General features: G+C 52.3%; 4 protein-coding genes across 4 annotated transcripts; 2 read left to right on the plus strand and 2 right to left on the minus strand.

Moving 5' to 3' along the window:
* Positions 1–571: 571 nt before the first annotated feature.
* Positions 572–904, plus strand: NCLIV_053080 (conserved hypothetical protein; the record flags this gene model as incomplete). Its single annotated transcript, XM_003884861.1, has 1 exon — positions 572–904. The coding sequence occupies one exon, from the start codon at positions 572–574 to the stop codon at positions 902–904; it is 333 nt and encodes a 110-aa protein (XP_003884910.1).
* A 1,268-nt stretch (positions 905–2,172) lies between these two features.
* On the minus strand, positions 2,173–2,973 carry NCLIV_053090 (conserved hypothetical protein; the record flags this gene model as incomplete). Its single annotated transcript, XM_003884862.1, has 1 exon — positions 2,173–2,973. The coding sequence occupies one exon, from the start codon at positions 2,971–2,973 to the stop codon at positions 2,173–2,175; it is 801 nt and encodes a 266-aa protein (XP_003884911.1).
* Positions 2,974–4,256: 1,283 nt separating this feature from the next.
* Positions 4,257–5,423, minus strand: NCLIV_053100 (conserved hypothetical protein; the record flags this gene model as incomplete). Its single annotated transcript, XM_003884863.1, has 1 exon — positions 4,257–5,423. The coding sequence occupies one exon, from the start codon at positions 5,421–5,423 to the stop codon at positions 4,257–4,259; it is 1,167 nt and encodes a 388-aa protein (XP_003884912.1).
* Positions 5,424–8,306: 2,883 nt separating this feature from the next.
* On the plus strand, positions 8,307–9,043 carry NCLIV_053110 (conserved hypothetical protein; the record flags this gene model as incomplete). The annotated part of the gene is made up of 2 exons (XM_003884864.1): positions 8,307–8,444; positions 8,855–9,043. The coding sequence occupies 2 exons, from the start codon at positions 8,307–8,309 to the stop codon at positions 9,041–9,043; spliced, it is 327 nt and encodes a 108-aa protein (XP_003884913.1).
* Positions 9,044–14,164: the final 5,121 nt, after the last annotated feature.

Here is a 14,164-nt window from a genome sequence, read left to right on the forward strand (position 1 = left end):
CGGTGTACACCACCGGGGGGTCACGTTCATGCTCGTTCCACCTGCCCTAAACCGCCGCTGGACTGGAGTATACTACTGGTTATCGTGCACACGTCACGTGATGGCTCTGATACCGGACACACGATTGAGCACGATGTTGGTCAAACACCTGGAGGCTGGCGTGCGACGTTTCCGTATGCTCAACCCGCCATTCAGTGGCTACCCCTTCAAATAGTAGACACAAGTTCCGGCGTTTGTTTGAATACATCACATGGGGCAGACACTATCGAAGCAATAGTGTGTGAAATTTCTTTTGCCGGGCTGTATTCAGTCTTTGGAGTCGTTAAGAGGAGAGAGTTGGTTTTCTTTGAGGAGTAATTGCGTGTCGTGCGCCAGTCCATTCCAGTTACCTCGTCTGCGCCGTTCCCCACTTCGCCAGCGCTGTTAGCAGCGGTAGGCTGATCCATTCAGAAGGTGCCCCTAACACATAAGAAAAGACAAGGAGAAGGAGCCCCGTCTTTCTCGTTCTTCAGGAGCCGTTGCTACCTGTTTCAGGTCAATTTAGTAGCGTCACATCGTATCCTCGGGGAAGATGGCGACCAGTACCACAACGACTGGGACGGCTGCGAAGGAGGACATCCACCTGAAGCATCCTGCAGAGTTTGATGGAGCGAAGGTACATCCTTGGGTAGCGTCGTTTGAGCATTTTATGCGAATCAAGAAGGTACCAGAGAAGGAATGGGCGAACTCTGCGAAGACATACTTTTCTCTAAATGCATGGGAGAAATGGATGCACCACGAGGGAAAGGAGTATGACAAGGAGCCTCGTTCGTGGGAAGAGTTCAAGGGGAAGGTGGAAAAAGTTTTCGGTCACCACGAGAAGGGTGAAGACAAACCAGAACGGGACGGGAAGAAAAAGCCGTGACAGGCGCATCTCTGGAATGAGATGAACGCATTCGGTGGGCATGTGACTGATTATACTGTAGTCTACACGTTTTCCCGTTTAGCTGTGCGAAGCAACAAACGAGAACAGACGCTACATTGGTTGCTGCTGTCCAATGGAGTTACCGTGGGGACCCGTGCGCTTAACATCGTTTTCCAGGAACGGCCGGAGAGTTAGGATTCCGAAGTCCGTGACCCCGTACATGTTGTTCGGGCGCTGGCTGAGTCCAAAGAGGCACACATGCCGCGTTCCGGTTGTCTCAACTAACGCGCGGAAGCGATATCCCGGCAACCAAAACGCCACACCAACGCGCGGCGGCGGGCTGTCGCACAACAAGTCACAGAACCCAGTCGCCATTCGAACAACTACCGCAGGACACCGTAGAGCGTATAGTCGTACGAAAAGAGCGAGACCGGTGTGTGTGCTGCGCGACACTGGATAGGAACATCCACCCCCCCTTCATCCCGGTTCAGTGATCCGCACGTGTTGAGACCAGCGCATTCAGTCTACGGGCGTGTCCACATGCGTGGAGGGAGTTGTTGCGGCATACTCCTGACGCGCGGTACGGGAATAGAGAGGGAGAGCCGCTTCGGTTGTCGATCTCGATCTGCAGATCGCGAAGATAAGCATATTTCTGTCGTCAGTCCTTGGAACCGGATTGGGATGGTACGAGTCACGCGGCCTTACCGCGTCGACCATCGGTCGCCTGGTCGCTGGCCTGCCGGATGAAGGATAGGCGAAACTCGAAGGACGATAGACAGCCTCGCTGTCTGCGAGCAGCTAAACAGTTCAGTCACACCGGTGAAGGTGCAACGACATGCAAGGACACTGTGAGGTCGCGCGTGGCGCCACGGAAAGCGACAAACAGCCGTCCACTGGATAGTTGTTGTTAGGTCATCTGCGTTCTTGTGGCGGTACAGAGAACGGACATGCGACACCGTGTCGGCGAGCACGGGGAGAGTATTACCATTGTGCCGATGGTATTAGCGCCGCACCAGTATTTCAGTAAACGGTACCGTACTACGGGGGGATTCATACGGAGTTCAGAACTTGATGTGCGTTTTCTAATTTAGGTCCGCACAACGTGTACAATGTTCTCATACCTACCGTGTATCTACAGCACGCTGACTCTCACCGACGGTGTTCTTCGACATCGGCCATACATACGGAACGCATAACAATTGCAACGCTGACGAAAAAATCCCAAATACGCGAGCTTAGTTTTCGAGGCTTGCGACACAACAAATACGTCACTTCACAGGCACAACGCCGGCATGAAGCAACAGCCAACGCCTTCCCCTCTTCACCGCGGCCCATCCGGATCCACCTACGCTGCCCCACCCAGCGTCTTCTTGCTGCACTCGCAGCACTCGTGGTTTTAGAAGGGCTAAGATCACCGGTTCTTTTGACTTATGGATTATCTTTTCCTGACCAGCAATTCCGTTTGCAAGTTGGGGGGGAGTCTCGTCCATGACCGATTGCGTCTGCTTGTTTGGCACCATTTCTTTGTCTCGCCCCCCGCCGGATGCCATCCTTGAACGATCCTCCGCTGATTTCCGTATGTGATTCCAGCTCTGCGGAGTAACAATACACTGAACGTTTGCGGCTTCAGGTGTTGTCCGTCGATGACCCACATGAAAGTTTACCAAACTGCCAGCAATCACTGCACCTCCACCATGGAATGCCTTCGTCGCTTGGACACGCACCAGAAGCAGATGTTTGTACCAACGTACAGAGCTGGCACAGGTGTCCGCTGCAGCGCTGGGCCAGCAAGAGTGACTAAAGTCCGTAACAGCTGAGGGACAGAAACAAGCGTACTCGCCGGGAGCTCCACTTAACCCTGGTGATGGGTCCGTGTCCACACGGATTTCCGTTTCTTCCGGCTGTACCCCGACTCTCGCATCCAGCGAAGCTAAGGATTCCGAGCACTGGGCATGACGCGCAGTGCCACATTCGGAAGTTTTTGACCGCGAGGCAGAAACAGACTGCTGCCGAGACTCCCAGAGCATATCGACAGTGCATTCTGGGATCGTCCTACTCCGGGAAGACATCAGTCTAGCAAGTGCATGCAGAGGCAGACCCTTGCAGAGGCTATCGAACCCGGTCCCCCCTATCCTGTTTCGAGACTGACTAAAAAGAGACTGGAGGTCTTGTCCCTCAATCACTTCTCGAACTCTCTCTCCCAGACACTGTTGCTCGTGTTTATGTTCTGTGCTTGGTTGGAAACCGTTATCCGAAGTCTCGCGTCCAGCTGTCGGATTTCCAATTATTTTCTGCAGTAACTTCCGCAGCTCTCGAATTTCCGATGCTGCAGCACTCCGCGCTGCCGAAATACAGCGGCGGAAACGCTGCGTACCCTTTTGACGCACGTGGCGCTTTGAACGTTTGTCCGCTCGCACGAGAGCGGCTCCGTCACTTCTTCGCGGCGTCGCTGCCCTCTTGCTGCTTCCCGCAACAGGCACGAAAAAACTCGTATTCAGACTCCTCGCTTGTTTATCCGGCCCTGTAACATAATCTCGAGTTGTACTGGTAGGCCTTGATTTCTCACTCGCAGGCACTTCTTCTGAATTACCCACTCTGTCTGCTTCGTGCGTAGCGTCGTAAGCGGAACCACAAGGAGGTACTGAATATGCTATGTTAGACCGCTGGCGTTTTCCAGACTCCCTCAGCGGTAGGCTGTGACTCCCTCCTGCATGCGCAGCTGCCACTACACCGGGCGTCATACCAGCTGAAGGATTGCTGATGGCGGCATTTTGATTGCCTTCATCACAGGCCGAAGAGGAGGTAGCACCGACCGCCGACGCCGTTGCAGATGCGGTGCGGTCAGCAAGTTCGTCGGGCCCCACGGCATCGACAGGAACCGTAGATTGGCGAAGGGCCAAATCTTCTGTGAAGGGCAGCCTTTGTGTGGAGAGTATCCCGCCCACAGGGCAGTCCCGTTCATCTCTTCCAGAGAAGGCCATGAAGTCCGGCGACGCGAAACCGGTATACAAAAAGTCATGCAGTCCTGAGTCGGTTGAAGCGCTGCATGTGCAGAAGTGAGGCAAGCAGACAGAATCGGAAAACAGGGAAAAGAAAATACAGCTCAGTGAACCCTCTGCGTGCTACGGACTCAGCAAGGCTGGTACTGCGACGCATTTTCCAGTTCTAGGAATCGTACCAACACAGACGAAGAGGAGCATTTCCTTGAAAACTTTAGGGCAATCACGCCAGCTTCCAAGGTCAGCTCACGAGGAACCGGGCTTCAGGAAACGAAAGTGCAATATCATATACAAGGCGACCAAGACAACGGGACAGGATGGTGCTGGGCACGAAAAATCTGTACTGCCAGTACTCACCACCCAGCGGGGTCGCTTGAAGCATCGATATACGATGAGATGGAATCGACGGACGCTCGGGGACCTGCAACCGCCGTGCCCTTCAAGGAATTTCCTTCTTTGTGTTCCCGCGATAAAACGTGATGAAAACAGCCGGATGTCGAGTGTTCCTTGCCATGCTTGCCATTGTTCACGGATGCGAAGGCATCAGGCGGAAGTTCCCCAAGTTCCCCGCTGCCCCTGTTCATGAGCTCATGCAATTGAGAGTTCTCGTCTCTTTTATTGGTGATCAAGGTTCCTGTCTTCGGTGACTGAGTGAACCTTGCTGGAATACTCCGCCTCTCCGGGAATGGAGGCCGGCCCCGGAACACAGAAGTATCTTCATTTCTAGAAGAACCGACTACTCGCCGGCAACCGACGAGCGTCTGTGGATGGATACCATGTGCACGTGCCCGGTCTCTGCTTAGAGGGACTAATCGCAGAATCTTCCCATGTGGGTGGTCAGAGTGCGGGCTGGTTACACGTCGAACCTTGGCCTGAAAACGGTTTCCTTCCTTGTCGCACGCGCCAGGAAGACTTTCACTCGCGCTTCCTATGCCCTTGTGCCGTTGGCATGGCGGAGAAAGTGATTCGGACGCACGCGGCCGTGCACGCATCCCCCGATTCAAGCCGTGTAGACTAGACACGGAGGCACGACTGCTGTTCGGCGCGACCCTCTCCGACTCCTGCTCCCCGTCCCCGGACTCTGGCAGTTGATCTTCAAAATTCGTCAACAAGTCGGTCGCCAACGGTGCAGCCGCTTCCATGTCTCCCCTTTCGCAAGTATTCGACAGACCCGCTCGTGCGTGTGTGTGGAGGTCGCCGTCAGGATTTGAGGCTGCGTTCTCCGAAGCAGCGCCTTCACGCGCAGGGCCACGCTGCGCAATCACCCCAGGATCGACTCCTCCAGAAAGCTGGCATTGACTTCCCGTTTCCGCCAGGCAGCGGCTCTTGAGTCTCGAGGCAGGGCTCGCAGCGGACAAAAGGCTGGACGGCCTCAGAGGAGTGCCGCATCTCGGAATGGGCTTCTGGGACACGAACCTCGATCGCTGTGCTGGGCGATCGGTTCTCCTTCCTGCCGACAGAAGACGGGAGCAATGCCGCCGTCCGGACAGCAAATCCGCGTCGAGAGCTGCAACGTCCATAGTCGAAATCGAAGGACCGACAGCGTGACAGGGTGCATCTGCTTTCGCCTCATCCGTGCCTTGGCGTGCTTCACCTGTTTCACAGGGTATGCTGCTTCGGATGCCTATCCTGATGCCACAGTGGTCAGTGCGACTCCCACGGCTTCCCTCAGCAGCCCTCAATCGCCGCTGGGCTCCTCTGCAAAGCAACGCTGACGGCGTTTGTGCGTTCAGAGGCGCGCACATGCGCTCATGTGCTCCATAGAGGAGGGAAGGCGAATGAGGTGTAGCACTTAGCTCACGCTCGGTTACAGCAGCTACTGCCTGCTCCTGGTTTCCCCGCCGCAGTTCTTCGACCTTCTTGCCTCCGGCACCGTCTGCGTGAGGCCGCTTCAGGCGATGGCACGGCTGTGTTCGGGTTAGTCTCTCTCCTTTCACGTTGCAGCAGCTCTTCAGAACACGCGAGACGACCGCGCCCGTGAGATCGTCTCTCAATCGCACACTCGCCGGGGGCGCCCTGGTCGTCAAAGATTCTCGGGGGGATATGCCTTTCTGAACGGGAGAGTCCCCGGGGCGTGTCCTCGGCGGGATCCTGTGTCTACATTCAATGTGACCTTTTTTATTGTACGTCGTGCAAGAGAGGGGCAGGGGATTCGCCTCACTCCTAGGTTGCCGGTTCGGTTTGCAGTTGAAAACACGCGCAATGCGGGTGTGGCTGCATCGCCAACGTCACCTGCGTCAGCTGTACCGAGACAATGAAGCTTGTGTTGACACGCACTTTGTCCGGCTTCATCTGCTGCGTCAACAACTGACGTCATAGGGGTTGACAATTTTAACGATTGCTCACTCCGGCGCTAGACGGACGCCAACAAGAGGTCACCGTCGGCCCGATGTGACCGTGTCGGCAAACACACGGCGACCACCTGTTTGTTACCAGGCACAGACGACTAAAGTGCGGAGCACAAAACGCGAAACGCTTCAATCCACAGTCTCAGTGTCAGCGTACCTTGCCGCGTGATTGTCAGTGCGCCACTCCAGTAGTAATTACACGAATCGAACGTGGCATCAGTGGAGGAGATGCCCGCGCGGAAAATGAGGCATGACTCGGAGGGTTCTTCTCAGCGATTATCCCACTATCCGGAAAAACACGTCCATTGCTGCATTTTCCGCTGGAAAGTATGACTACGGCCACCTGGCACAAGAGTTGGCATGCCGATATAAACTTCAGATGCGGTCCGGAAGTGTGCACCACACACGCGCGCTGCCGACGACTACGAGACTAGCTTCAGTGAACCGGATGACTCCTCCTGTTCCGCAGCAGTGACAAAAAGATACTCGTGTAACCTGATAGACCATTTTTGAAAGCGATCCTGCGGGAAGCAAGTTGGATGTTTCTTCGAGGACAAAGTGTGGTACGTGAGACCCCCCATGCGTGGACGGCGCATGCAACAAGATGGCCGACAGCACGCGGTCGACTAGCGTTCTTACGGTGTGACCACATCGGACGGTTTCGCCTCGTCACGGACTGGCATCTCGTAACTCCCTTACGCTTGAGATGTGCAAGAAGGCTGCCCAAGATGAAAGGAAGGGCCATGGAAAGCTTCAGCTTATCGAGGTACGTTTTAGAAGTGCGGAGACATCGACAGATAGCACGTGTCTGGGTGACGACGTCGGGCACTGTGTGGTTGCCCTTTGTTTGAACTGTCCAATTCGACTCTTCGTTGCAGTATCACCTACCAGGTCGTCAACTCTCTATCCTAATTCATAAAAGCAAGTCTACCTGCCGCTCTGCTTCACGAGTTCTCTCTGCATACATATAGTCCATCTAGCTCTACACCAGGACAAGTGCGGCGTTTGAGTGGTATCGGTTCGTACAGGGCGCTGAGAAATGACCCACAAACTGGTACACACCGTCAACCTTGGTGACTACAACGGTATTTATTTGATCTTGGGCAGTAGGCCACGTTATACCGCAAAGACATTCAGAGAAAATGTGCCGATGCTTCAGTTGGAGCCTTCCGCGTCCCGACTCAAGGGGTACCTTTGTTTTTTCTGGCGCGAAACGATGAATACCGCGAGCGCTGACACGGCAGAAGCGACGTTCCGGTGTCTGTAGTCCCGAGTCTGGGCGGCGTCCTCGCGGTGAGGTCCCATATCCGTGACTACACGCACCTTTCCATTCCCCGTCTTCCTGATGTGTTTCTGTCGAAATTGAATTTCAATTTTCTTTGGAAAAAAATCGGTCCAGGGAAATCGACGGTGTCGCTTCTTTTCGCAGGCTGTGCCCTGAAGAAAGTGCGTAAGATCCACGCAGCCGCATTTTCTCCTCTGTTTTTGAGATGCCTGATAAAAAAGTAGAAAATTCTTGAATGCTTCGTCAGAAATGAGCCGAAGTATATGCTGCGTTGTGGAATCCTGGTGACTTAACGTGAGGAATAATTCTTTGTCCTGTGTTTTTCTACACGTGCTTCGTGGTGCGACCCCCGATTGGGGTTTTATCGGTTCTTCGGATCACACTTTGCCACTTTTCTCTGCCAATTTTTTGTTTACTACCATGGCCATGCCTTTCTCACGCATAGTGGGATCTTTGACGTCACCTTGCTACGACTTTTCCAGTCCCCAGTCTCAGCCTCCGGCGCAGGCGCCAACAGAGCAGCTTCTACGGTTATCTTGGTAGAGAGACATCACTCTTTATTTAAATTTTGGATGTGCGCCCCGTGGTACAGTTTCTGTAGGGACGCACGTGTTTTCCCCAGGTCCGTAAAACTGTCGTGTTCGACACGAGGCGGCGCGGTAAAGTACCTGCAACCCCATTTTGGTTCGACGGAAGTATCGTCTCCATCACGTTCTGTCAAATTTGACCATACGGGGATTTGCGTGTCAGAAGAAACGGAAAGGTTTACGATGGCGACAGACAGTAGCAGCGGTCTCTCCTTACCGCCAAAGAATGTCGCACTGCGAGAGAAAGAGGATGCGGCACTCCGGGGCGATGATCTCCGACTCGTCGTGGCGCTCACGGACAGAGATCCAGTGGAAATAGAGGTATATCTGTCGTGAATCAAGCTAACCAATTGACAGCAAGCAAGCAGCACTTCGAAAGTTAAGTGCATATCGCAAACAGTCCAGCTGCTGACGAGGTAGATCGTGGAGCATCCGGATTCCAAAATTGCATGTGTCTACCAGTTGTGTGAGTACATATTCGTTTGCTGCTCAATATACAGGAAATAATTTGACATTTTTCGATTGTAAAAGGCGCCACATTTTGGCGCCCTCGCTACACTCCGAGCATATCGTATAGAAATTTGGCAGCGCAGCGTGAAACCATAATAGCGCACTTGCCTCATGTACATGAGTGGCACTGCATGATTGAACTTTGTCAGTGTTGTCGTTTTACGCAGCCTTTTTTCTTTGCATTGCACAACAATGTCTATGGTTGAGCTGTCTGTTTACAGGTAAAGAGCAGCACTGAGGTGGGCTACGTGAAGTTGTTGCTTGCTGAGCGTATTGGCATAGAGGCGCGGCGTCTGCGCCTTTTTTACCACAACGACAACAAAGAAGTGACTTTGATAGACCCAATGAGCTTGTGCGACTTCAAAGGCATTCGTCCACCTACCGCCGAGCTCCAGGCTCAGGTGTTGTGAGCTTCATCTCAGAAACGGCTCCCCGGCTGAGCACCGCAGTGCCGCCAAAAGAAATGTGAGAGGCATGGTGTTTCGATGTACGCTGACAGAGGCTGCTTGAAAGTGTGGGGGCTCCGCGAATGCAATCGTTCCACGGCGTCGAAGGTGACGGTAGTGAAGGGCATCTTTGGTTTCATCACGCAAGGTGTGTATTCAAATGGTCGGGGAAGAAGACGAGCCGATAAGTGATTGTACTGCGATTCTATGGAATGTTTGCACACCTGTTACGACGACTGACACCATAATTTCCGTTTTAGTGTTTTTCCGAAGCTGACCCCTCATATGGTGTGGTGGCTGGAGGTAGGACAGCGTTGCCATAGACCGGCTTCCAGTTCCGCTGCTTTAGTACGGCAGCGATTCTTCACAGTTTGGTTAGTATTCGTGCCTGGTACTCAAATCTGTATGAGGTGCTAACCTTAATTCGTCGGTTTTACTCAGGGATGTGATCCTGACGGATGAGCTGTTTTCAAGTGTAGAAAGGTATCGTCACTCGCAGGGCTGGTCTGGATCAAAACATGCTGGCACTTCCAGATTCGTGGTAGTGCGGTCATGTAAAACTAATGTATCACATTATACGAAGCATACCGTTTTATCGGGGAGAGTGAAAACGAACGGGGCATGGTGCCTTCGCTTTTAAAAGCAAAATGGGGTGGGGTGTGTAGCTCTACTGACCTCTCATTTGATGTAGTCAAAGAGAACCTAGGGAAGACAAAGTATGCTCCGGACAAGACTAGTAACCAGGAGCATTCTTCCATATCCTGCGTGAATATTGAGAATTCTTGGTGCTTTCACCAAATGATTTAACTGTTACAGACATTTGCACAGACCGAGTGTGTGTCGGCAGTAGTCATTCTGGAGGTTGCCCCGCATCACAACGCGGTAGTGTGTGCACGTCTGCTAGCCTAGGAAATGTGATCGCGTCGCCCGTCGAGCAGCCGCACTGCGAATGCACTCTGAGCAACAGCAGCGAAATTTTCAGGGGATACCTGGGAATACGGAACCGACGGTGGACAGTTGCACTGCCTTACAGAGCCACTGTAGCCCAACACGATGAGCGCCTTTCGTCAGCCGCCTTTTTTACACACAGCAGCGCACGGTTGCAAAAATGAGGTGTAAGGAGGCAGACGACGCTCAACCCGCAGTCGTTCTCTCCCCCGAGTGTGTTAGAAATTCCGAGAAAACAACTGAGCCCCACACGAAGTAGCACATTGACAGCAATGTCAGCTTTTGGCACCTGAACCGGAGGAAGTCTGCGATTTCGGTGAATGCGGAGGGATGTCTCTGAGCACTATCGTTTTTAGGATAAATCTTTGAGAAGTTTATCACAGAAAAACGTGGTGCTCGCGCCACGAAACGGTGTCATGTATAGCAAGTGGTCCAACACCGAAACCACACTACTGTCAAGCAATCTCGATTCGATCTACAATGTTTTGTCAAGAGTTGTTGCTTCTTCAGCCCCTGATGCAATTTTTACTCTCAAATGTACAGAGGCCACAGAACTTTGATAGGTGACCGGAAAAGAGGGACATGGTCGAAATCCTGGCAGTAACAAGCCGCATGTAAGCCATTACAGAGCTGACTTCCCCCTCTCCCGTCACGCAGATCCCCCGTTACGTCTCCCCCGGGCGCATCAACGGCCCCCCTGCCCAGGCTGAATTTGACAGACTCGGACTTAGCAACTCGCGTCATTTTTACAATTTCCACGCGATTTCCCAACAGAGGGCCCACCTCGACCCGGTCTGCGAATGTGCATGCATTCGCGAACAAACAAGCAACTCGAAACTCTGCAGGTATCACAATGGAAGCAACCCACGCACTTCCGTTTGTCTCAGTAACGCCTCAGTGCCCCGCACTCCTTCCAGGGTAGAATTGGTCGCGCCTACTGTTGAGGCAGTTTCGCTGTCAGTTCTGGCACCACCTGGAACAGATCGCCATGTAAGCAGTAGTCTGCGATCTGACCGCAATTGCATATAATACAGAACGCCTTGTGAAAACAGGTAATTCAGTACGGTGCTTCCGCTACGACAGAAAGAAAGCTGGGCAAAACTGATAAGAAACGTGTTGTTTAGTCGGATGCTAACCTGGACAGAAATATAGGAAGTAGACACCAGGTAAATCATACGCATTGTAGCTGGTGGCAACTCTGAAAATATCGAAACCCGTAAGTGGCGAGAAAAACAAGAGAGGACAAAGAAGAAAAAAGGAGACTAGCCTTGAAGAAACTGCTGATGAGCACCGTTGGTAGTATGGCACTTGTTTCTCTTGCCAAAAGCAGTTTAGCAACCGGTCTTCTATCGCTATTCCATAATGTCCTCATGAGAGTTGTGTCATACCCTGTATCTGGAACCCCGCCTCAAAACCGCAAGAAAATGTTTTCTCCGGTTTTCGGAGCTTGCGGAGTGTGAGGCAAAAGGAGTCAACAGCTTCGGCCACTGCTCAGGTACTCAGCCAGTGCGGAAAAAGCCCTCGGGCGTTCTCCATTGAAATGATTCTAGACAGGCATGCTCTAGTCCTGTGATTGTCACAGGACACCGCTGATAATCTCGAAGGTTTCTGCAGGTTTGAAGCTGAACTAGAAACAGTCCTTACTTGATGGAACTCTCTGAACGGATATCGTAAGAAAGCAGACGGCTCCTTAAAATCTCAAAACCAATTTAGAACTCACTTGAAATATTGGTGCCCCGAGATCGTTATTGATCGCTACAATGACTTTCGAGTCCTTCATTCCTGCCATGTGCTGGGTTGCCCCGCTGATGCCCACTCCAATGTATAAATTCGGTGCAACCACCTTTCCTGTTTGTCCTATCTGTATCACAAGAAATGGCATTACAAGCTACGAAGGGAAAGCTAGACTTGCATAATGCCAAGGAACAGATGGTGCCTCTGTGATGGGGAGGCAACTTGTCACCCTTCCCGGACGGGTAAATGCGTGAGTCATGCATTTACGTCGCCCGGTGAGCGTGAAAACCCATACTATTATTGGTAGCAAAAAAGAGGTATGTGGCACATGGAGTTGAAAAAGACCGCTCCGCAATGTAGCAGCGTTCCGGGTTTAGTGAAGAGTTCGATATGGACCAGGTACTCTCGGCGCCGAGACAGTTTGGCATGGTAAATATCTGAATGCATCTGCACTCCTGTCCTCACGTGGGCTCGACAAAAAAAATGCCTGGTTGAAGGGGAGCCATACAGCATTTGGATAACCCCGCATTCAGCAGGAAAGCTACAGCATGAGCGAAAACTCACAGCTAGTGGTAAATTTTCCACTCCAAACGGATAGTCTGTCCCACAGTGGAAGGCACAGAGGATACGAAAAGCCGCCTGGCTCTGGTGAAAAGACGAAACCAACTTACTTGGAGGTCATACGCAGCGTATCCACAGTCGACAGCCGCTCGCGATGCTCCGACTGCACAGAACAGTTGTCCGGAGAAGAGGGGCCACGTTTCAGGAATGATAAAAGTGACAGTAATTTCATATAGATTCACATGGAGGACAACGATCCCTCCACCTCTGGCACATTCCCTGCTCACGGAAGAGTAATCTTGAAACATTTCTCCACGGGGACTACAGAATGAGCCTGAACAAATCTCTCTCAGTCCTGAAGAAAGTGAGGCAGTCGCCTTGTTAAGCGCGTCCGACGGTACTCCAGTGACGCGCCGATCCTGCAGGGTTACACAAAATCCTTCTGATTCTGGCTCCTCAACAATGAAAATCGATGGCTCGGAAAAGAGAAGGAGCTTAACGCCAGAAACAAAGTCCTAGCATCTGGAGGAAATCCCCCTTCACTGACTTGCTGCATTACGAAGCCTGGCTCTGAGCGGTTCCAAGAGCCGGGAGAACTCAGACCTGCTCTTCAGGCCTCGGCCGCCTGCTACGACCTGCACGGAATGAGGGGGGACACGTAACTTCGGCGAATCACACGCTCCGGGGAATTCTGTTTTAGGCATGCGAGCACGTACAGAGCCGACCATAACCGGGACATTATGTCAAGCTCCACTGTCCGGCTTTCTTTACTCGCGCTGGATCCGCGGGTACACTTCGGCTGTGCGCGCTTCCCTTTTTTGCCCAAGTGCGTTCAGTCGGAGGCGGCATAAACTACGCTGACTCGCTGCACTATAAAAGCAAAACTTGCTGTCGTCGGTAAAATAAACATGCAATACGGTATTCAACCTGGTTGATGCAGAGGGGCGCGTCAAACACAGCAGATAAATTATCCAACAGAAAAGTACTGTGCATACCACATCAGCTGATGCGAGTTGAGGTTTATCGTCCTGCGTGAAGTCCTCGTTTATCCAGGTCTGTAAACATAGCATGATGGCATACAATACTTGGGACTGTTGGTTTTGAAGGATGGAAATCGAGAGAGTCAGGAGTGTCTCCTCTGCTGTCGATGCCTGCTGTTCGCAGATGCAAAACTTTTCGTGTTCGTTGGTAGAATTCAGTGGCTTCCCTAAAAAGAGCCACCCGTACCGGTCGGAGGATACGAATTCTATATCTACAAACGAAACGAGTCACTAGTCTTCATTGAAGCTAGGCCACTGTGACCTTTATATGCCGTCTTGGCCCGCAGGGCATTTCTCCCCGCCCCTTTCGCTTGGCGCCGACAGAGCCATACGGGAACGCGTACAAGCTGAGAAAAGTCCTCAACAGCCGGAAGGTCTTCGACTGGGGCACGATCATTTCTTGGTCTCTCGTCTATTGCCTCGCCGACAGGGAACGCTGTGGCACAGACCGTTAGCACCTGCAAGCAGAATCATCGCTGATCAATCCACGGTAGTCTCCACGGCACTCAAGGGGCCCTAAGGTGTACCGTTAGACCAACCTGGGCGGCGGACCGTTGACGATTGGCTGCGGAAATGAACAAACTCTGTTGTTTTCACCATCACGCAGTGCCACCGCGTTCCTTTGTAAAAGTACGTTTACGGTATATATATATATGCATATATACATATATATATATATATATATATATATATGGCTCTACCGAATTGTGCTGTGTTGACCTGACATGGAATCTTCGGTCAAAGTTCTTGGCTCAATCCATAATACGCTTAAACTTGCCGTCGTGGCGGGGGGGGGGGGGGG

The sequence above is a fragment of the Neospora caninum genome, chromosome X (genome assembly GCF_000208865.1).
Source record: "Neospora caninum Liverpool complete genome, chromosome X".
NCBI lineage: Eukaryota > Apicomplexa > Conoidasida > Eucoccidiorida > Sarcocystidae > Neospora > Neospora caninum.